Below are 21,405 nucleotides of genomic sequence, written 5' to 3' on the forward strand. Positions count from 1 at the left end.
TAGATCATCTTTGGAATCAAGACACGACTTTCTGCGAAAGGACTTCAAGATTTCCTTCTTCAAGATTCTCCCTTGTGACTAAGGAGTAGTCACCCTGCATCCGCAGGCACCATCGCAAGAACACTGCGGTCTGCTGTAAGTCCTTCCTCCGGAATCCGACTACCCAGCTCGACAAGACCCGGCTTCCCTGGCACCTCCGACCTCTACTCACCTCTACAGCCAAGCTGAGAACCGTGAGTGCGACGAGACCTCAAGGGACCGACTATTGCCAAGACTGCACGACTTCTGCACAGCAAGCCCGCCGAGTAATTTCCTGGCGAGTGCTTTGGGGTCCGAGAAGCCCCGACCCTGAGCAGCTCCAGCACCGAAGAGCAGCCCCCCAGCATCTCCACGATCGGCGTGGGGCCCTTCTGCTTTTTGCTGCTCACCGCGTTGTTTGGCTACTAGCCCGCTGGCTTGTGGCCTTCTGAACGACGCCCGACGACATCACTGCTGCTAGTCTGGTTGCTCCAGACTGGCTCTTGCTCCCTTCCAGAAGAGGAGCACCCCGGACCCTCCTGGTCCACTCAAGACGCCATTTTGAGTCCACCGCGTGGGCTTGAATTAGCCAAGGCTTTGTTGCCCAATCCTGGGTTCTTCGACGCCGACAGCTTCATCCATCGTGGGACAGCTCGCCTCTCCATCCTGGTCGCCGACAACGCCTCCTGGTCCGTGAGATCTGCAGAGCACAGCGTCGCCCACTCACCTAGTCGAGGTGACTACCATCCGGTGCCCTCCTGGTGCCTACTGGCTAGTAGTCACGAACTTGGTCCCCTCTGCTTTCAGGTGTCATCCATCTTCCAGATCCAGGCTTGGATCACTTCGAACTATCTTCACTGGTCGCCTGCCAGCATCTTTCTTCCAGGCTCCTGGTCCGGCAACGAGGATTCCCGACGTCTTTTGAGACCTATGCAGCTGCAGCCCCTGGGCTAGGTAACTTCGGCATTTCGGTGCCCCAGCATAGCCTCACTATCCAAGGGTCAGGATCCACGGTCGTTTTCTCCCTACCAGGTCGGGTTCGCCCGTGAACACTAACTTTAGCGTTACTAGCTACCATAGACTTTGTCCCGCATCCCGCGTGAGAGTGCACACTCTGCACCGAGTCCCCTAGGCCTCCTAGAAGTAATCTAACGATTCCATAGTCAAGTCCTAGCGATTCCAAAGCCTATTAGTACTGTACTTACCTGCTAGTAATTTCGCATTCCACTTTTAAAGTATATGGTTTTTCGTGCCCCTCGGGCATTTGTGTATACCGTGCTAACTTAAGTATTTTCGTAAGAGTTTTGTTGTGTGCCTAGCACCCTGTCCTCATAAAGAGTACAGGGTTGTTGTGATTCTAATAAATACATTGTTTATTTTCATAACACTTGTGTGGTGTCCTTTCACTGGGTGTTCAAGGGGTAATGTGATGGTAAAACAGCTGGCTTAACACGCCCTCTAGAGTCTTAGCCTTAGACTGCTCGTATCCATGCTACTAGGATAGCTGGTCTATAAGGTTGACTTACAACCAATCATCAATAAGGGTTGTTTGGACTGATATATAGTGATCACTAGAATAGTGAGCACTGCACATCAGGCCAACTTATCACACCTATAAAGACAAATAGGGAGGAACACAGGTTGATAGATAACAAGGCAGAGAGACATATGGGCACTAACAGAGACATAAATATACAGGCAGAAATCATTTGCAGACATACAATTACATGAAAAGCAATTTTTTCAACTTACCTAGCATTCGAGAAGTTGTTTGCAGGGGTTATGGAGACCGTGGCTACCTCTGTGGTCCGGTTCTTCAAGGTCTGAGAGTCTGCTGGCTTGGTTCCCAAAAATGCAGGAGTCGGACCCTGTAGTGTAAAACACGAAATGAACAATTGAAAGCTTGCTCTGCAGGTGCTAAACTAATCTAAGGCTGGGCCCCCTAAATATGTTCTCATCGGCCCTGAAGTCTCGTGGCCAATGAGCACAGTCCTACATTGGAGCAGCAAGCACTAGGATTGGGTTATGGCTTTCAAGTCACTCCTAGGTAGATTTGAAGAATAAAAGGCACAACATCATTGGCTGGAAGGCACAACTTCATTTGTTGTTACCAAAAATCGTCAAAATTACTGACAAATGGTGTCTGTTAAAGATATTATCATGGACAACAGATAGGGGGTGAGAATTACAGACAGTCTGTTAAATTTACATACGATTGGTCACCCTACTGCTAACATGGCCTTAGTGCCAGTGCTCTTTGCCTAAAACGATGCAGATGCTTAGTTGTAGCCCAATTCGCACGGACTTTAGCACCCTTATAAGTCCATGCTAAATGGTATCACTGGTACCTAGGGCATGGGTACTAAAGAGGGTTCCCAAGGCTTGCAGAATGTAATGTGCCAGCCAAAGAGACCCACACTGAAATTGAACGCAGACTGCCATTGCAGGGTGAGTTAAAGGCTGCAAACCATTCCAAGAACACGACATTGCCCACTCCCTTTGTGCACTGCCCAAGTACACTGTATGTATTATATTTAAGACACCCCTGCAGCAGGCATTTAGAGCCCTAAGGCAGGGTGCACTGTACTACATGTGAGGGAACATCTGCATGAGCAGATGTACCCCTGTGATGCCTAATTCCATTGCTAGGCATTTCAAGTGTTCAGGAAGTCATTGTAAGAACATGTCCTGGGCACTGGTCATTACAGGTTACCCAGCTACATGATGGCTTCACTGAAAATAATGTTGTTTTTATATCCAACTCCTCATTTTAATAAATATGTACTGATGCCAGTATCCAAATTATTGGGACAGGCACCCAGAGGGCACTTTAGAGGTACCCCCTGTAGTCCTACTCGTCACTTGGTGTGTTGGTTGACTGTTATCTTTCACCTTGCCACCGCAGATTGTTTTCTTGCCCCCTACCAGGGAGAGCCTATGCTCTGAGGCCAGGATCAATGCTCTGCAGAAGGTGTTCTCACCTCCTTCAGTAGGATGACTTGCAGTTTAGCATATCAAGGCCAGAGGCTTCAAAGCCTTTGACATGCAACCCCGGCTTCCCCTCAGACCTGAGGATCACCTCCTCCTGCGGTCCACTTGGCACCAGGGCAGGCAGAAAATTAGATATTCGGGAGACGTGTTTCACTCGCAGGCTAGTCACACCCATGAAGGGAACAACCTACGAAGGGTTTTGCCATCTTGTCTTTGGTGAAAATAGAGACTTTTCGGTCAGGGTTATACCCACTCCTCACAGGAAGTGGTCATATAAGGAGTGAGGTCACATTAGTGGTAGGTGGTCATTTGGCGACTACCACTCCCCTAAATGCCCTTAAATACTCAATTTAGAGGTCCCCTCTTCCCCCGCCAGAACCAATGACCTGTACTGAAACGTCTGCCAAACACTGCCTTGCTCCTTAAAAAATGCAAAGACTTGATTCATCTGGCAGCTGTGCAGCCTCCCCAACACTTGGAGGACTGTCCATCACTTCGACAACCAGCTAGCATCTCCCTTTGGGTGGAGTAGCCATCCCCCTGCTTCTGCAGGCACTGTCTGCATCTGCCCTATTCACTGCGTTGCTGACCAACGGACCCACAGAGGGAGCACTACTTCAGGAGTAGGTCTTCGTGGTTCTAGGAGGTCAGTCCCATCTCTTAGCCGAGTTCAGAGACACTAGACCCTCCAAGAGCCCCCAAGTACCCATACTCTGAGGACCAGGGTAATTGCACCAGTCACAGTTTGTTATTTGTACTTCCCATACACCACCGTCTTGGCAGCGTCCCTGTGAGTCGAGGGACATCAGGACAGACCAGGTCCACAACCAGATTGGCCCTGCTGTTTTGGTTTTCTCCCTCGACAACCGTGAGAGCCTCAAATGCAAGTGACCAGCCAGCCATGCACCTCTGCACCCGAGCCCCCCAGCCTGGGTTCATGACTTCTGTAGTAGGGGATCTCTGTGTATAGTTATAATCTAGTGAATAGTCCCGCCCATGTGCGTGGACCACAGAGCAATCAAAAATAATCTCTTAAGTTGTCAAAAATTGCAGAACTGCATCGACACTTAAGAGAGAATTTAAAGACAGATAATGCAGCCTATATCCACAGGCTACACTGTCCAGTAGTTCAACTAGAAATTCCACCAAAATCCACAAACAGCACAGCCTGTCCAGGGTTTTCTAAGAGAAAAACCTTGCCTTTAACAGCAAAACCCTCTGGAATGATAGAGAGGAAGAAGTGGACAGACAAGCCCCATAGGCTGCCATTATGTGGCTCAGAACAGGATCCCAGAATGCACTGCAGGTCCCTTTTACTTTCAGTTCTTTTTTCCGGCTCCTGCAAGCAGGACCCTGGAGCATTGAGCTCTCCCTTTTCAAGGGTTTAATTGGTGATTTTTCACTTTTTTCAAGTTTTTTGAGTACTTTCCTTGAAGTACTTTGGTGTTTCTTCCTTGTGTTTGTCTTGGTGCACTCTTTATTTGCCAATATGCCTGCATTATTTGACAAATGCCCTGAGTGCTTGAGGAAAAAGGCCTAGTCGGACCCACACGAGGTGTGCATCATCAGCCTTCCCTCATCTCATGTCCCAGAGGAGTGTGACATCTGCCAGGGCTTCTCTAGCAGAACCCTGAGGGATAGATTGAAGATCAGGCTCCAAGGCCTGGAAGACAGAAGACTGACGTCACAAGGTGGGTCTGGAAGGGCTTCTTCTGCCCATGCTTAGGCCTCTGGGGGGCTCCCTAGGGGCAGGAAGACCAGCAAGCGTCCCCATTCTCCGTTGGCGTCGATTGCATCGACTACGGCGTCGAGAGGGATGACTGCAGTCTGTTTCCCGTCTCCCCAGGGCTCTGGGTTGAAGCGGCGTCGACGCTCGGCGTCGAGGGAACTGAATAGACCGCCGTCGAGATCACCGGTGACGATTTCGTCGTGGTCGCCTTCGGCGTCGTCGTCGAGTAATCGACGTCGAGAGGTGGCCCGGCGTAGGCGCTCGCCGTCGAGGCGACATCGCCGTCGGCGAAGAGAAGGAGGTCGTCGTCGAGGGGATCCTCGACGTCGAGGAGGCGTTTGGCGTCGAGGAGACGCTCGCCGTCAAGACGAAGATCGCCGTCGAGGCGAAGGCGTTCGATGTCGAGGAGGAGACGCTCGCCGTCAAGGGGCCGACGCTCGCCATCGGGTCGACGTTCTTCGACGCCAAAGAGGCGCAGAAGGGGTTCTGGCGCCAGGTGTCAGTCGAGCAGGCGGCAGATGCCGATAGGGGATTCTTCAACGCCCCAGCCTAGGACAGAAGGCAGATCGCCGGGCTCGGTGTATTCTGAAGTGTTTACGCCCACTAGGCCGAAGTCGATTACGCCCCCTCCTCCATTACCCAGGGGCGAATCACCGCGGGCTCCCACCCCGCCTCCACTTCCACCTCATACTCAACCTCAGCTTCCGGCTGACAGGCCTCCTCCGGTTCCTCCGAGGACGGCGTCACTGCCTCGCTTCCCGACGCCCCCTAAGGGTACCCCTCGGCCGAGGGCCCCTGCCGGGCCAAAGTCACCTACTCCGGTGAAGCCGATTGAGCGCCCGAAGCCAAGGAGATCGCGATCTCGTTCCGATCGGAGGGGGAGATCACGGAGTCGTCACAGGTCCTCAACGAGATCGAGACGGCGTCACAGGAGGCGACGGTCACGGTCCCCCACGGATTCTTCCGGGACCAGAACCTACTCACCGACCTTGTCAGAATCCCCGGGAACGAGAGTATCGCCGGTGGACGACATCCGCACATTTCAGGATGTCATGAGGGGTGCAGCTAAATTGGGTATCACGGTGACGGTGCCTACTCCAACGGCATCCGTGATTTTCGAGACCCTGCATAAAAAACACCTGTCTCGACCTTTACTGCCTCTAGTGCCGGGGCTGGTAGAGCCTGCAGAGGAGTTGTTTCTCACCCCTGCGGTGACGAAGGCCGCTCCCTCCTGGCTCCTTAAGAAGTACAGGGCCCCGGATTCTGACCCGGCCTTTCTTCGGATGGATCCTACTCTGGATTCTGTCATAGTGACGGCGGCTAGGAAGCAACATGCCACCTCCCCGTCCTCTACTGTACCTCCTGATAAGGAGAGCCGATGGATCGACTCGGCAGGCAGAAAGGTCTGTGGGACGGCCTCTACTGCGATGAAGGCGGCCAGTGCTGCGGCTTTACTAGGGCGGTACGATCGTGCCCTATGGGAGTCCCTACAGCAATTCGCTGAGTTCCTTCCCCGGGAGAAGAAAGAGGACTTTCAAGAGATCCTGAAGGAGGGGATGCTGGTGTCGACCAGCTCATCAGCGCGGCTGCGGATACGTCTCTTCTGGCTGCACACGGGTACTGTCATGGTGTCAACCAGCGACGCCGCGCGTGGCTTCGGCTTACGTCACTCAAGCCGGAAGCTCAGCAGCGGGTGGCCAATCTGCCTTTCTCGGGTGAGACCCTGTTTGGAAAGCATGCGGATGATGAAATGGCCCGCATGAAGGCAGAGGCTGAGACCCTGAAGGCGGTCGGGTTGGAAAAGCCCAAAGAGAAGAAGGCCTACCGCCCGTTTCAGAGACGGTTCGGGGCTCAAGGCCGAGGACAGACTTCGGGACAGGGCGAGGACAGACTTCGGGACAGCAGCAACAACAGCAGCAGCAGTTCCGGAAACCCTTCCAGAAGCGCCAGAAGGGTAGAGGCGGCCAGCAGTCCGCAGCAGCGAACAAAGGCCCAGCTGGGTCTCGACCCTGAGCGGTTACTTCCCCTACATCCGTTACCCGCTCCGGTGGGGGGGAAGCGTTCAATTTTTTCTGGCAGAGTGGAGAAAAATTACTCGGGACAAGTGGGTGCTGAATATTGTTTGCAATGGATACCGTCTTCGGTTCACCAGCCCGCCTCCATCAATTCCAGCGGTCAGCTTGCAGTTTCAACTGCGCGAGCTCCAGACGGAGGCCGATATCCTGTTAAGGAAAAGGGCGATAGAAGACGTACCTCTGTCTCGAAGAGGAAGAGGTCTGTACTCCCGGTTCTTTCTGGTTCGCAAGAAGGACAAGAATGAGTTCAGGTCCATTCTGGATTTGCGGCAAGCAAACAAGTGGATTCGCAGAGAGAAGTTTTGCATGCTGTCGTTGCATCAGATTTATCCTCAGCTGCAACGGGGAGACTGGCTATGTGCTATAGACCTACAGGATGCGTACTTCCATGTGCCCATTGCACACAAACACAGGAAGTTCCTGCGATTCCAAGTCGGCGCCAATCATTATCAATACACAGTATTGCCATTCGGGCTGAAGTCTGCGCCCAGAACATTTTCGAAGTGCATGGCAGTGGTAGCGGCACACCTGAGGAAGAACGAGGTGTTTGTCTACCCGTACCTGGACGATTGGTTGATCAAGGCCTCCTCCTTCTCGGAAGCTCAAAAGCACTTCCAGAAGACGTGTGTTCTCTTGAACAAGTTGGGGTTGCTCATCAACATGTCAAAGTCTGTCCCGACTCCGGTCCAGTGCATACAGTACTTGGGAGCCTCCATCAATACGCTGTCAGCAAGCGTGTCTCCTTCGGAGGAGAGACGATTATCACTCCTTCGGAAGGCTCAGGCTCTTATGACCGCTCCATCTTCAACAGTGAGGACGGTGTCTTCTCTACTGGGATCGATGGCCTCTTGTATCTTCCTCACACCACACGCACGGCTGCACATGAGAACATTGCAGGAGTGCTTGGAGGATCAGTGGGATCAGAGGAAAGGATCTTGGGACGACAGTATACGACTGTCTCTGCATGCTCTTCAGTATCTGAAGTGGTGGTGTTCGGCGGAGAATCTCCTCTGAGGGGTTCCCTTCCACAAGGACATTCCCACGCAGACTATCGTGACGGATGTGTCTCTCCACGGCTGGGGGGCGCACTCCGGAGACTTGCAGATTCAAGGGACGTGGTCCCCGACTGAGTCCACATACCACATCAATTTCCTGGAACTAACAGCTGTTCTCTTGGCACTGAAGGCCTTTCATCCGTCCTTCCGGACCAACTCTCTGCTTGTTCAGATGGAAAATACAACCACGATGTATTACCTCAACAAGCAGGGGGGGTCGAGATCGCGCACTCTGTCGCAGGAGGCGCAGGCGATCTGGCACTGGCTTCTAGCCAGAGGACTGACGATGATAGCGGCTACCCATCTACCAGGTGTGCAGAATGTTCAGGCTGACGCACTGGGCAGACTGATTCAGGAAAACCACGAATGGGTCATAAACGACGAAGTACTAGGAGAAGTCTTCGCAAGGTGGGGGACTCCAGACGTAGATCTGTTCGCCACCGCCGAAAACAGCAAATGCCGAGACTTCGCCTCCAGTTACTACCAGCCTGGGACGCTGGGGAATGCGTTATGGATTAACTGGTCGAACAGCTTTCTGTACACTTCCACCCATTCCCCTGATTTCGGCGGTGCTCATCAAGCTGTCCCAGTCCAGGGCGCGGATGATCCTGATTGCCCCGGGGTGGCCCAGGCAGTCGTGGTTCACGGACCTGCTTCACCGGTCTCTCTTTCCTCACATGCGGCTGCCGTGCAGGCCGGACCTTCTCACGAAGTTCGGGGGGCAGATGTTGCACCCCAACCTCTCGTCTTTGAGTTTGGCGGCATGGCTCCTGAGATAGTGCAATATGGCCATTTGAATCTACCTGAAGATTGCATGGACATACTGAAGGAGGTTAAGCGCCCTTCCACTAGGACTTCTTATGCTTACAAGTGGAAGAGGTTTTGCATCTGGTGCAAGTCCAAGAACTATGACCTAACGACGTGTAAGGAAGATGTCATCCTTCCGTATCTTCTACATCTGGCGCAGTCTGGCCTTGGTGTCCATTCCATTAAGGTTCATCTTGCTGCGCTGACTGCCTACAGGAAATGCCCTTCACAGACTTCCTTCTTTCAGATCCCTGTGATCAAAGATTTTTTGGAAGGCTTGAAGAAAGTGTTCTCTCCTGTCTGGCTTCCTTCGCCTTCATGGGAATTGAATGTGGTGCTGTCCAGATTGATGAAGGAGCCTTTTGAACCTATTCATAAGGCTTCGTTGCAGCACCTGTCCTGGAAGGCGGCGTTCCTCGTGGCCATTACATCGGCCCGCAGAGTGAGTGAAATTCAGGTGTTGTGTTGCCAAGAACCTTATACTGTTATTTCATGCTGCTAAGGTTGTTATGCGTACTCCCACTAAAGTTCTTCCAAAGGTTATATCTGATTTTCATGTTAACCAGACCATAACTTTACCTACGTTTTTTCAGAATCCTTCCTCTCCAGCGGAAATTTCCCTGCATTCCCTGGATGTTAGGAGGGTGTTGAAATTTTATCTGGATAAAGCCAAGGATATTCGTAGGTCAGACCAATTGTTTATCAATTATGGATCAGTCAGGACGGGTCTTGCTACCTCTAAACAGTCCATCTCGAGGTGGATTGTGTCCTGTATACAATTGTGTTACCAAAAGGCTAATAAGACCTTGGGGGGGTAAACCTAAGGCTCATTCCACCAGGGGCAAAGCTGCCACGACTGCTTTGCTCCGTAATGTTCCAATTGCAGAAATCTGCAAGGCGGCCACTTGGAAGTCGGTCCATACCTTTGCTAAGCATTACTGCCTGGACACTGATGCCAGGGCAGACGCTCAGGTTGGGCAGGCTTCGCTGCGAAATCTGTTTGCACAGTAGTGGTGTTATTTCTCTTTTCTCCACCGCCGCTTTGGTGTGGGGATGGGCTTGCCATTCTATTCACTAGATTGACTATACACAGAGATCCCCTACTACAGAAGGAGTAGTTTCTGTCCTGTAACTCCAGTTCTGTAGTAGGGGTATCTCTGTTATAGTCATAAGCGCCCGCCCTCCTCCCCGGTGGAGAGAGATATTCATGTAAGAAATGCTACAGGTCTGGCGTGTTACGCCATCAAAAATAACAAAGTAAAAGGGACCTGCAGTGCATTCTGGGATACTGTGAGACTTCTGGAAAGTTCTCTTAAAGGCACAGTACCCTGTTCTGAGCCACATAATGGCAGCCTAAGGGGCTTGTCTGTCCACTTCTTCCTCTCTATCATTCCAGAGGGTTTTGCGGTTAAAGGCAAGGTGTTTCTCTTAGAAAACCCTGGACAGGCTGTGCTGTTTGTGGATTTTGGTGGAATTTCTAGTTGAACTACTGGACAGTGTAGCCTGTGGATATAGGCTGCATTATCTGTCTTTAAATTATCTCTTAAGTGTCAATGCAGTTCTGCAATTTTTGACAATTTAAGAGATTATTTTTGATTGCTCCGGGGTCCACGCACATGGGCGGGTCTATTCACTAGATTATGACTATAACAGAGATACCCCTACTACAGTACTGGAGTTACAGGACAGAAACTACTCCTTCTGACTGCATCCCCTTGGCCTAGGGAGTCCCCACGACTGTAGCCCCCTTTTGGGCTCAGCCGGACTTGTCCCCAAGTTACCCATTGCAGCCTCTTTGTTTCAAGTCCCCCTGACTTTATCGGTGTAGCGCTCAAGGCCACCATCCCGACCAGCACCTCTGCACCCGGACACACCAGGTCTGGAATAAGGAAACTTCTGGTGGTAGATTGGACCTTGGCCCTCTAGTACCTTAGGTCCCAAAGGGGACTTCTGAAAGCCGATTGCAAGTGCCTGTTTGCTATGTGTGTCCTCCTCCCTCCCCACCCCCCATAGAATAACATTGTAGCGTTCGAGGCTCATGCCTCAAAACCGTTATTCAAGTTATTTTTCTCTTTTCTTTTAAAATCAATATTTTCGAAAGACTTAAGTTATTCTAAAGATCTTGGTGTCTCACTTCATATAAAAATCTATTTTATTTGTGTAATTGGGTCACAGATTTCTTATTGAGTGTGTGAACCTTTTATTGAATGTGTCTGTACAACACATGCTTTACACTCCTCTCTGATGAGCCTAAATTGCTCAACCATACTGCCACAAATAAAGCGCTTGGGATTATTAAAGTAAACCCTGTACACCATAAGGGTCAACTGGACTTTTTGCATTGTGGGCCCTTACATTGGCACCGCTACATAAGAAGCCAGCTTCCTACCAAACCCATCAAAAACATACACATTTATGGTTCAGGGCACTGAGATCTGGTTAGCAGGCCTCCGTGCTCTCTCAGAGTTGAAAAACCAACAGCATCTGTCCAAAACAGTGAGGGTGACCATACAAATTGAGGTGTTTCCTTACACATTTCAAAATAGTTTTTATTTGAGCTCCTAGAATCTGTCGCTTTCTCTAGAAATATCTCACTTCACACACATTTGTCCAGTTCAGACGAATTTCCCTGCATATTTGTTCTTTGTAGTCGAAATGTTGTGTTCCAAATAATTATGCCATATGCTTTCTCATTTTAATTTTCGAAAGCCACATACATCTATTCCTCAATATCTTATCTTGTGAAATAATGCGTTCACTATAGGTTATGTATGCACAGCTGGTGTTCTTCATATAATTTGTTTCCTTTTTATCATTCTACAGATTACAGTGGCTCAAAATCTAACCTCGAGTCTCAGGCTAACTGTTGTGAACACTGTCTCCGCGAACTTGAGAAATCAAGGTCTGAGTGTCAAGAACTGAAAAGTAAACTGGAGAAAGCGTGTAGACATCTCCAGCTCGCCGTGAAAGAGCACAACGCTAGAAGAGAACAGATTAAAGGTATACAGTTCCGAAAAAGTAATATGTGCAGGGGAGAATCAAATTATTATATTGCAGTTGTACCGCTCCTTCCTTGGTTTTTCTTTTGCACTGCTGGGATTCGAGCACAATCTTAATGTATTGCATATGGAGACTGTTTGGCAAAACTATAAGTGCAGATTCCTTGAGGTAGAATTATCGCCAGGCGTGAGACTGGATCCGAAAAACTTTTATGCCACAGCATCCCTGCGCGCCCGGGGGACGGCACCACGTGACTCCACCCTGACGTCGTCTGCGTTTGTGACGTCAGCGAGGATACGTAAGTCCCACCCCGGAGCGCCTACATCAGTTTTTTCCCTTTTCCGCATGCAACGCGGATCGGGATTGTGTCCTGGACCGTTTTCAGGCCTTATCTTCTTTTTCATGCTTGGTGTTAGTGGAAACAGTGTGCGAATGCCTTCGAGCTTCAAGACGTGTACCTCCTGTGCACATCCCATGTCGGCGACGGACACTCGAAAATAAACTAGAGGAAAACCACTAGTATACCAGGTGCACAGCTGTGTGAAAGTATAAACAATTATCTAAACATTTAATCAAAAAGTTCACAACAAATGAATCAATACAGGGACCGAAAGTCCGTGCTTAACATGCAGCATAAAATTACCGAGAAAGCCAATGCAAGATAACACAGTTTGTATTAAGCAATCATACAAACAATTGAACAAATTGAAAGACTATCAATCTAACATATAATTGCTGCATACAATTTATAAATGTGCTACGGACACTCACCTGATTTGCATGTGGTGCCTAGGTGAGCACCACAACTCGAAGAGCTGAGACGCCTGCCAGGACCTTAATCCTAAATCGCGACGGGAGCGCTGGATAAGGTTGCTGTTGGCGCGCTTGTCCAGATCATCCCAGTGCCCGTCGCCTATCTCGGAGGCGAGGAGGCGCCGGTTTCGTCTGCAACATCGTCTCTCGCCAGGGGCGTGGCTCACTGGCTGGTAAGTCCTTCAGTTTGTCTCTGAGGCCCTGTCCTCCTTCCGCGGTGGGCCCCGGCTCCCCCAGAGACATGCGCCCCCACCTGTCGCCTTCCTACCCGCTGTTTCCCGGCGCAGAGGCGACTAGGGCCCAAATCACAGTCTATGCTGCGGCTCTGCAGGCTTCTTTGGCCCTTCCTCCACCTTCTGAGACGTTCGCAGATCCCTTGCCTCGCGCGGGGACTTCTGCGGAGTCGCCGGCAGCCCTGGCGCTGAAAGTTTTGGCTTCAGGTCATAGGAGGGTGATGTAGTCGCTGCAAATCCCTACATGGCTCCCTGTGGTGTCGCAGGAGATCGCCGCCGCTCTGGGTTTTCCCCCGAGTCCCCTGGGTTCTCTGAGCAGGCGACTGCCTCGCCAGAGGTCGAGCCGGCACAGTTTCAGCACCGGGAGCCTTCCTCCCCTGCTCCGGTGGAGTCGCGGGGGGAGGCCGGTGTGAGAAGTTGGCCTGATATATGATGCTCACTAGTTCTAGTGATCACCTTGTATCAGTCCAAACAACCCTTATGGTGATTGGTTGTAAGTCACCCTTATAGACCAGCTATCCTAATGGTAGCATGGACAAAGCAGTCTTAGGCTAAATTCTTTTGGCATGTGAAGCCAGCTGTTTTACCACATATAACCCCTTGAATACCAGATGAAAGGACACCACACAGGTTGTTATGAAAATAAACAATATATTTATTAATAACAAACACCTCTGAACTCTTTATGAGATCAGAGGGCTAAGCATATAACAATACTCTTTGAGAATAACACAATAAGTCGCACAAATTACAATGGTGCCCTAGGGGCACGGCAAACCATATACTAAGTAAATGGTATAAGTAGAACGATTTAGAAAATGAAGATGCCCAGAGGTTGTAGGTTCGCTGGGACTACCCTACCCTAACCTTAGGTAAGTATCAGGAGGCCCACGGGACACGTGTGCAGAGTGTGAACTCACACGCGAGATGCGGAACAAAGTCAATGGGCAGAACAAATTACGAAAAGGTAAGTAAAAGACAGTTCCTACTAGTTACGACTAAAACGACAGGATACCTGGACACTAGGAGAGTCAATCTACCCTTGAGCACCGAAATGCTCTTGTTACCTCACCCACAGGCTGCGGGTGCATAGGTGTCAAAGTGTGTCGGGTTTCCGCGTCGAAGTCTATGGAGCCTTGAAGAAAGATGCTGCAGGCGACCAGGAGGAAGATGTCCGGTGCGATCCACAGGTGGATCGAGGAAGAAGAGGACCTGAAAGCAGAGGGGACAGTGTTCAAAGTCACTAGCCAATGACCGGTGTGGAACCAGGAGGGAACCAGATGCTGTCGTCGCGATCAGGTGAAGAGTGGACGCTTGTCTCTGCAGCCACGTGGACCAGGAGGTGTCTTCGACGACCAGGATGGAGGCACGAGCTGTCCCACGCAGGCTCTCGCTGTCGGTGGTGTCGGATCCCAATTTGGAGTCAACAGGCCTTGGCAAAGGCAACCCACGTGGTGAGTGGAAACGGCGTCTGGAGTGGACCAGGAGGGTCCAGGGTGCTCCTCTTTTGGAAGGGAGCAAGGGCCAGTCTGGAGCAAGCAGACCAGCAGTGTAGATTTCGTGGATCGTCGTCTAGGAGGTCACTAGCCAGCCGGCAAGTGACCAGACAACGCGTCGAGCAGCAATCAAGCAAAAGGGCTCCACGCAGATCTCGTGGATGCTGGAGGGCTGGTCTTTGGTGCAGGAGCTGCTCGGGGCTGGGGCTTCTCAATCCCCAAAGCACTTTCTCGAGGATGCCTCAGAAGTCGTGCTGGAAGCGAAGTGCAGTCTCTTCAAGATGGCCGGTCCCACGGGTCTCGTCGCACCCACGGGTCTCAGCTGTGCTGCAGATGTGGGTAGAGGTCGGAGAGGACGCTTGATGGTGCCTGCAGTTGCAGGGGTGGAAACTCCTTGCCCACAAGGGAGATTCTTCAGTCTTCTGTGGAGCAGAACGTCGAAGTCCAGAGTTTCTTCTTGTAAAGTTGTTCAGGATAATCTAACTTGGAATGGGACCAGCTCCTACCTTTATTCTGCTAAAGGGGGCTTTACTAGTGACTACGTCCCTCCCATGGGTGGGACCAGGAAGGGGGGTGGTTACACCCCCTATCCTTTGTCCGGTTTCGCGCCAGAGCTGGGGCTGGAGTGCCCCAGCAACTGGTTTGAACCGAGGTATGCACAGGGACACCTTGTGTGCCCCAGGCATGGCTCATTCCTTTCAGGCCTCCCTACCTCAATACACAAAATCTTGTCTGGGGTGGTGCTAGCACCTCCCAAGGCAGGAAACCCTTTGTCCAGGCCTCCCTCGCTGGAAGGACTCCCAGCAGCAGGAGGTCAGACTTGTCTGTGGTGGCAGCATCCATTTTGTGATGCTGAGGCTCGATTTAACTTTAACCGGGGTTCACAGTTACATACATGTCGTGTCCCTCTAAAAGGGTGGAATGCTACCCCCGTCGCCAGAACTGGCGAGGGGGTAGTATTCCAATTCGTATGACACCTTACTCGACATGTTTTGATAATGCTATACCAAAGTTAGCAATAACCGCGAGGATTATAATGCACTTGAGAGTATATGGTATAGCGTTATCATGGAACAGCTATAAGGACTTGGTTCCGCAAGCTGCAGACAGGCTCAGCTCATGCTAGAGCACCATCTCACATAATTCTAAGCACTCTGCCTTCAGGATTGATAAGGCCTGCCATTGGAGTGACTGATAGGAATATATGTGTCCATTTTGGGGTTAGATATAGGTATACTATATCTACAGCAAAGGGTGATTACACCACCCACCTTGTCCCAGCTGTCTTACCAGCCAGTTGTGTCTGTTTAGATGGTCAGCCAGGGGTGGCATAATACATGCTTCAGCCCCTGGTAGGCCTTGGGTTCACCTATGCCCTGGGTACCTAAGGTACACTGTACAGGGGCTGATAAGGGGTCCCATTACCAATTGGTAAATGCACCTAAAGTACATGGATGTCAATTTAGAGAGAGAACAGCTAGTCTGTGGGTCTGATTAGCAGGCCCACAGCCAGGGAAAGTCGTAAACCAGTGAAGCAAAAAGCAAAAATCTGGGGTGACCATAGGATTGCAGACCCTACTCTCCTACATAACCCCCCCCCCCCAAACTTAGGGACATCAAACTAACCTTGACCAGGTGAGTCTTCCTGTTCTAAGTGGAAATACCTGGAGAGACCATCTGCATTACCATGGTCAGTTCCTGGGCGGTGCTCCACTGTAAAGTCCATCCCCTGTAGGGAAATGGACCACCTAAGAAGTTTGGGGTTTTCACCCTTCATCTGATTTAGCCACAAGAGGGGCTTATGGTCGGTCTGAATCTTGAAGTGAGTTCCAAACAAGTATGGCCTCAACTTCTTCAGGGCCCAAACCACAGCAAAGGCCTCCCTCTCAATAGCTGACCAACGTTTCTCTCTAGGGGTCAGCCTTCTACTTATAAAAGCAATGGGCTGGTCATGACCATCAATATTCAGTTGAGATCGAACAGCTCCCACACCCAACTCAGATGCATCTGTTTGGACAATGAAGGTTCTGGAGTAGTCAGGACTCTTGAGAATAGGTGCAGTACACATGGCCTGCTTTAGGTCGTCGAATGCCTTCTGACAGCTAACTGTCCACTGAACTTTCTTTGGCATTTTCTTGCTTGTCAAGTCATTGAGTGGTGTCACAATGGACCCATAATTTTTGACAAACTTCCTATAATAACCAGACAGGCCCAAGAAAGCTCTGACCTGTGTCTGGGTGGTTGGAGGAGCCCAGTCCTTTATGGCCTGTATCTTGCTCTCCAAGGGTTGAACCTGGCCTCCACCTACAAGGTGGCCCAGGTACACAACCTGACTCTGCCCTATCTGGCACTTGGTGGCCTTGATAGTGAGGCCTGCCTTCTCCAAAACTTTCCTCAGGTGGATCAGGTGATCCTCCCAGGTGGAGCTGAAGACAGCAATATCATCTAGATATGCTGCACAAAAGTCATCCAACCCAGTGAGAACTTGGTTCACCAGCCTTTGAAAAGTGGCAGGTGCATTTTTCAAACCAACGGGCATCACCACAAATTGGTAATGACCTCCTGGGGTAGAAAATGCTGTTTTGGCCTTGGCATCCTCAGCTAACCTGATTTGCCAATAACCAGCTGTTAGGTCAAATGTACTCTAGAATGTGACGGAAGCCAATTTATCTATGAGTTCATCTGCCCTAGGTATTGGATGGGCATCTGTCTTAGTGACAGCATTGAGACCCCTGTAGTCTACACAAAACCTCATCTCTCTCTTACCATCCTGGGTGTGAGGTTTTGGCACTAGAACTACAGGACTAGCCCAAGGGCTCTCTGAGGGTTCAATGACTCCCAATTCCAACATCTTTTGCACTTCTTTCTTTATGCAGTCCCTGACGTGGTCAGGTTGCCTGTATATTTTACTCTTGACAGGCAGACTGTCACCAGTGTCCACCTCATGGGTGCACCAGTTTGTCTGACTGGGTGTCAGTGAGAACATTTGTCTAAAGGATTGAAGAACCTGTTTGCAATCCTTTTGTTGATGCTCAGAGAGGCTGTCAGAAAAGACCACACCATCAACTGACCCATCATCAGGGTTCTGAGTGAGCAGGTCTGGGAGAGGGTCACTCTTTTCCTCCTGCCCCTCATCTGTGGCCATGAGCAAGCCCATGTCCTCCCTGTCGACAAATGCCTTGAGCCTGTTTACATGAAGCACCCTGTGGGGGCTCCTGGGAGTTCCAAGGTCCACCAGGTAGGTGACCTCTCCCTTTTGCTCAATGATGGTATGGGGTCCAGACCATTTGTCTTGGAGAGCTGCTGGGGCCACTGGCTCCAGCACCCACACCTTCTGTCCTGGATGATAAACAGTCAGGACAGCCTTTTGGTCATGCCAAGCTTTTTGAAGTTCTTGGCTGGCCTCAAGTTTTTTGGATGCCTTCTCCATGTACTCTGCCATCCTGGAGCGGAGACCAAGTACATAGTCCACTATGTCAAGTTTAGGCTTTTTGAGAGGTAACTCCCATCCTTCCTTTACAAGACATAGGGGTCCTCTTACAGGATGCCAAACAGAAGCTCAAAAGGGCTGTAGCCAACCCCCTTCTGTGGGACCTCTCTGTAAGCAAACAGGAGGCAGGGTAAAAGGATGTCCCATCTTCGCCTAAGCTTTTCAGGTAACCCTTTTATCATCCCTTTTAGGGTCTTGTTGAATCTCTCCACAAGCCCATTGCACTGTGGGTGATAGGGTGTGGTAAATTTGTAATTTACACCACACTCCTTCCACATTGCAGTCAAGTATCCTGACATGAAGTTGGCACCTCTGTCAGAGACAACCTCCTTAGGAAACCCCACTCTGGAGAAAACTCCAAGCAGGGCCCTGGCCACAACAGGAGTTGTAGTGGTCCTAAGGGGAATAGCTTCTGGATACCTGGTGGCATGATCCACCACCACCAGTATAAATCTGTGCCCAGATGCTGTTGGGGGGTCCATTGGTCCAACAATGTCTATCCCCACTCTCTCAAAGGGCACCCCACCACAGGTAGTGGTATAAGGGGGGCCTTTGTTGTGCCACCTGATTTGCCACTGGCTTGACAGGTGACACATGAGCGACAAAACTCTTTGGTATCTTCAGACATGTGAGGCCAGTGAAAGTGAGGGGCGAGCCTGTCCCAAGTCTTGTTCTGGCCTAAGTGTCCTGCAAGGGGAATCTCATGGGCTAAGGTGAGAAGGAAACCTCTAAGAGACAAGGGGATGACCAGCCTCCTGGTAGCACCAGTCTTGGGGTCTCTTGCCTCAGAGTATAGGAGTCCTTCATCCCAGTATACCGTGTGGGCACCTGTAGCATTCCCTGCAGCCTCAGCAGCAGCCTGCTGTCTGAGGGGTTCAAGGGAGGAACAGTCTAACTGTGCCTGTCTCAAGTCTGCCCTGGAAGGTCCCCCTGTCCCAAGAAACTCAACCTGTTAGGTTCAAGCTCTTCTAGGACAGTTCCTTCTGGGGTCTTTGGGTCAGCCTCCTGAGAGGGCTGATCCTCAACCTGAGGCAGGGGGGAAGGTTCTGCCTTAACCCTACTGCTCTTCCTCTTGGGTAGTGTCTGGTCCATTCTTCCAGGATCCAGCACTTGTTCAGCTGGGCATTTCTTGGCCTGTGACCTAGTCGCAGCAAGGACATGTGAGGAGAGACCTAACATTTCTACATGAGTCCTGTACTCCACATCTGACCACAGGGAGGATTCCAAATCATTGCCCAAGAGACACTCTACTGGGAGGTCTGAACTAACTACAACCCTTTTGAGGCCAGTTACCCCTCCCCAGGAGAAGTTAACAACTGCCATACTGTGATTGGTAGTGACGTTGCTAGCATTGGTCACTAGGTAGTCTGAACTAGCATGATCTGATCAGGGTCCACAAAGGTTGGTGTCACCATAGTGACACTGGCACATGTGTCCCTGTAGGCCTGAGCCATTTTTCCATTGATTAAAGGAGTTTGCCTGTATTTGCCCAGAGTACTGGGACTTACAGTAGGGTCATATCCATGTCCCCGGTACAAACAAGAACAGCCTGAGTAGGTATTCTGACTAAGTCAGAACCCACCTCGGTTCCCAGGGTTAACCCTACTATAGCCTTGGGGGGTACACTACCACTACTAACTGTACTAGGGGGTGCAGGTGTCTTAGGGACAGTAGTGGTAGGAGCTTGGCCTTTCTTGGTGCACTCACTAAACCAGTGAGTTTTACTTTTACAGTATTGGCACCATGGTTTCTTTGGGACATCAGTCTTCTTCTTTTGGGAATTCTGGGACCCACCCTCCTTAGATTGTTGGGGCCCTGTTGAAGACTTCTGGTCATCTTGTGGATTCTGATTACTACCCTTTTGGTCTGCTTTCTTTTGGCCACCATCCTGGTTCTGGTTCTGCTGCTTGACCCTGGTTCTGACCCATCTGTCTGCCTTCTTTCCCAATTCTTGGGGAGAGGTCAGATCTCAGTCAATCAGGTGCTGATGCAACAACTGGTTCTGACAATTATTTAAGATTTGTTCTCTCATAATAAGATTGTACAATCCTGTGTAATCAGTAACTCTACTACCCAGTAACCAGCCTTCTAAAGCCTTAGTGGCACACTCAACAAAGTCAGTCCAATCCTGAGCCTGAGTTTTCTGGGTGTCTCTGAACATCAACCTGTACTGTTCAGTTGTTAAGCCAAACCCATCAATCAGTGCAGTTTTCAGGACTTGGTAATCATTAGCATCCTCATCTCTAACAGTGAGGAGCTTATTTCTACCTTTACCTTCAAAGGAGAGCCACAATATAGCTGCCCACTGACTCTGGGGTACCTGCTGTACTTTGCAGGCCCTCTCCAGAGAAGTTATCCATTTGTGAATATCATCTCCTGTTTTATAGGAGGGCACTATTTTACTCAGGTGTCTATTATCAAAACTCCTGTCTTTATCCCTAGGGATATTGCTGCCACCAGTGGGTGCTACCCCACTCAATTGTTGCTCTCTGGCAAAAGCAAGTTTCTCCTTGGCAAGGACAAGTTCTTCCCTTTGGATCCTTAGATTAACTTCCTTCATCTTTGCCTCATGCTCTCTCCTCTGAGGGGAAGTCATCCTCCTCTGAGCAGATGCATGAGAGGCATGGGAGTGAACAGATCTGTTGGAGTCCCTAGAGTGAGACCTATCTCTTCTAATCCCAAGGTTAGGCCTGCTTGTGGATGGCACTGGGCTTCCCCCCCCCCCCCAGTTCCTTCCCTATGTAGGTCTAAGTTGGCCCTTGTAAGTCTGCTGACTAAGGGTTGGCCATTGTCTGCCTCATCCTCAGATAAGTCCCCTTCTTCCCTACTATCTACATTCTCCGTTTCAGGGAGGTTAGAATCTGGGTCACCTTCTAAGATGGGCATGCTCCCATCTGCTGGATCAGAGGGGCCTGTCTTAGAAGCCCTTCTAGCATCATATGTCTCTAAGAGACCTAACAGAAAAGGAGTGGTAGGGTTAGAACCCTCTTTCAGTTTCCTGGAGGTACACAATTGTCTCATCTCCTGGAAGCTGAGGGCTGCATATCTGGAAAGGACCTGTGGAGGGTCACTAACCACAAGGGGAGCCACTGAGATCTCTCCTGTGGTAGACATGCTTTCTAGTGAGGTGTAAGTGGTGCACTTACCTACACTATGGGTTTTCCTTCTGATCCCTTGCTAAGAGTTGTAGTCAGGGTGTGCTAGGCCCCTTCTACTACAACAGCTGGTTCAGTAGAACTCAGAGTATTTCTAAGCTTGTTATATGTACCTATGGTACCTTATGTGATCTTTTAAATGATATTTCAGGATTATATTTGGTAAAAACAACAGCAAGCTCAAATCCCAACCGCTGCACACCAATGTGAAAAGTTGGCCTGATATATGATGCTCACTAGTTCTAGTGATCACCTTGTATCAGTCCAAACAACCCTTATGGTGATTGGTTGTAAGTCAACCTTATAGACCAGCTATCCTAATGGTAGCATGGACAAAGCAGTCTTAGGCTAAACTCTTTTGGCATGTGAAGCCAGCTGTTTTACCACATATAACCCCTTGAATACCAGATGAAAGGACACCACACAGGTTGTTATGAAAATAAACAATATATTTATTAATAACAAACACCTCTGAACTCTTTATGAGATCAGAGGGCTAAACACATAACAATACTCTTTAAGAAAAACACAATAAGTCGCACA

The 21,405-nt window shown here is 50.2% G+C and overlaps 1 protein-coding gene across 3 annotated transcripts in view; it reads left to right on the top strand.

The window, feature by feature from the left end:
- CEP152 (centrosomal protein 152) overlaps positions 1-21,405 on the top strand; it is a 1,079,595-nt gene that overhangs the window by 618,327 nt on the left and 439,863 nt on the right. For all 3 annotated transcript variants that reach the window (XM_078684802.1, XM_078684801.1, XM_078684803.1), the window contains one exon: positions 11,499-11,675. In XM_078684802.1, coding sequence (XP_078540928.1) covers positions 11,499-11,675 — 177 coding nt within the window. The remainder of the gene's footprint in view (positions 1-11,498; positions 11,676-21,405) is intronic.

This window comes from Lissotriton helveticus, chromosome 3_2 (assembly GCF_964261635.1).
Source record: "Lissotriton helveticus chromosome 3_2, aLisHel1.1, whole genome shotgun sequence".
Lineage (NCBI taxonomy): Eukaryota > Metazoa > Chordata > Amphibia > Caudata > Salamandridae > Lissotriton > Lissotriton helveticus.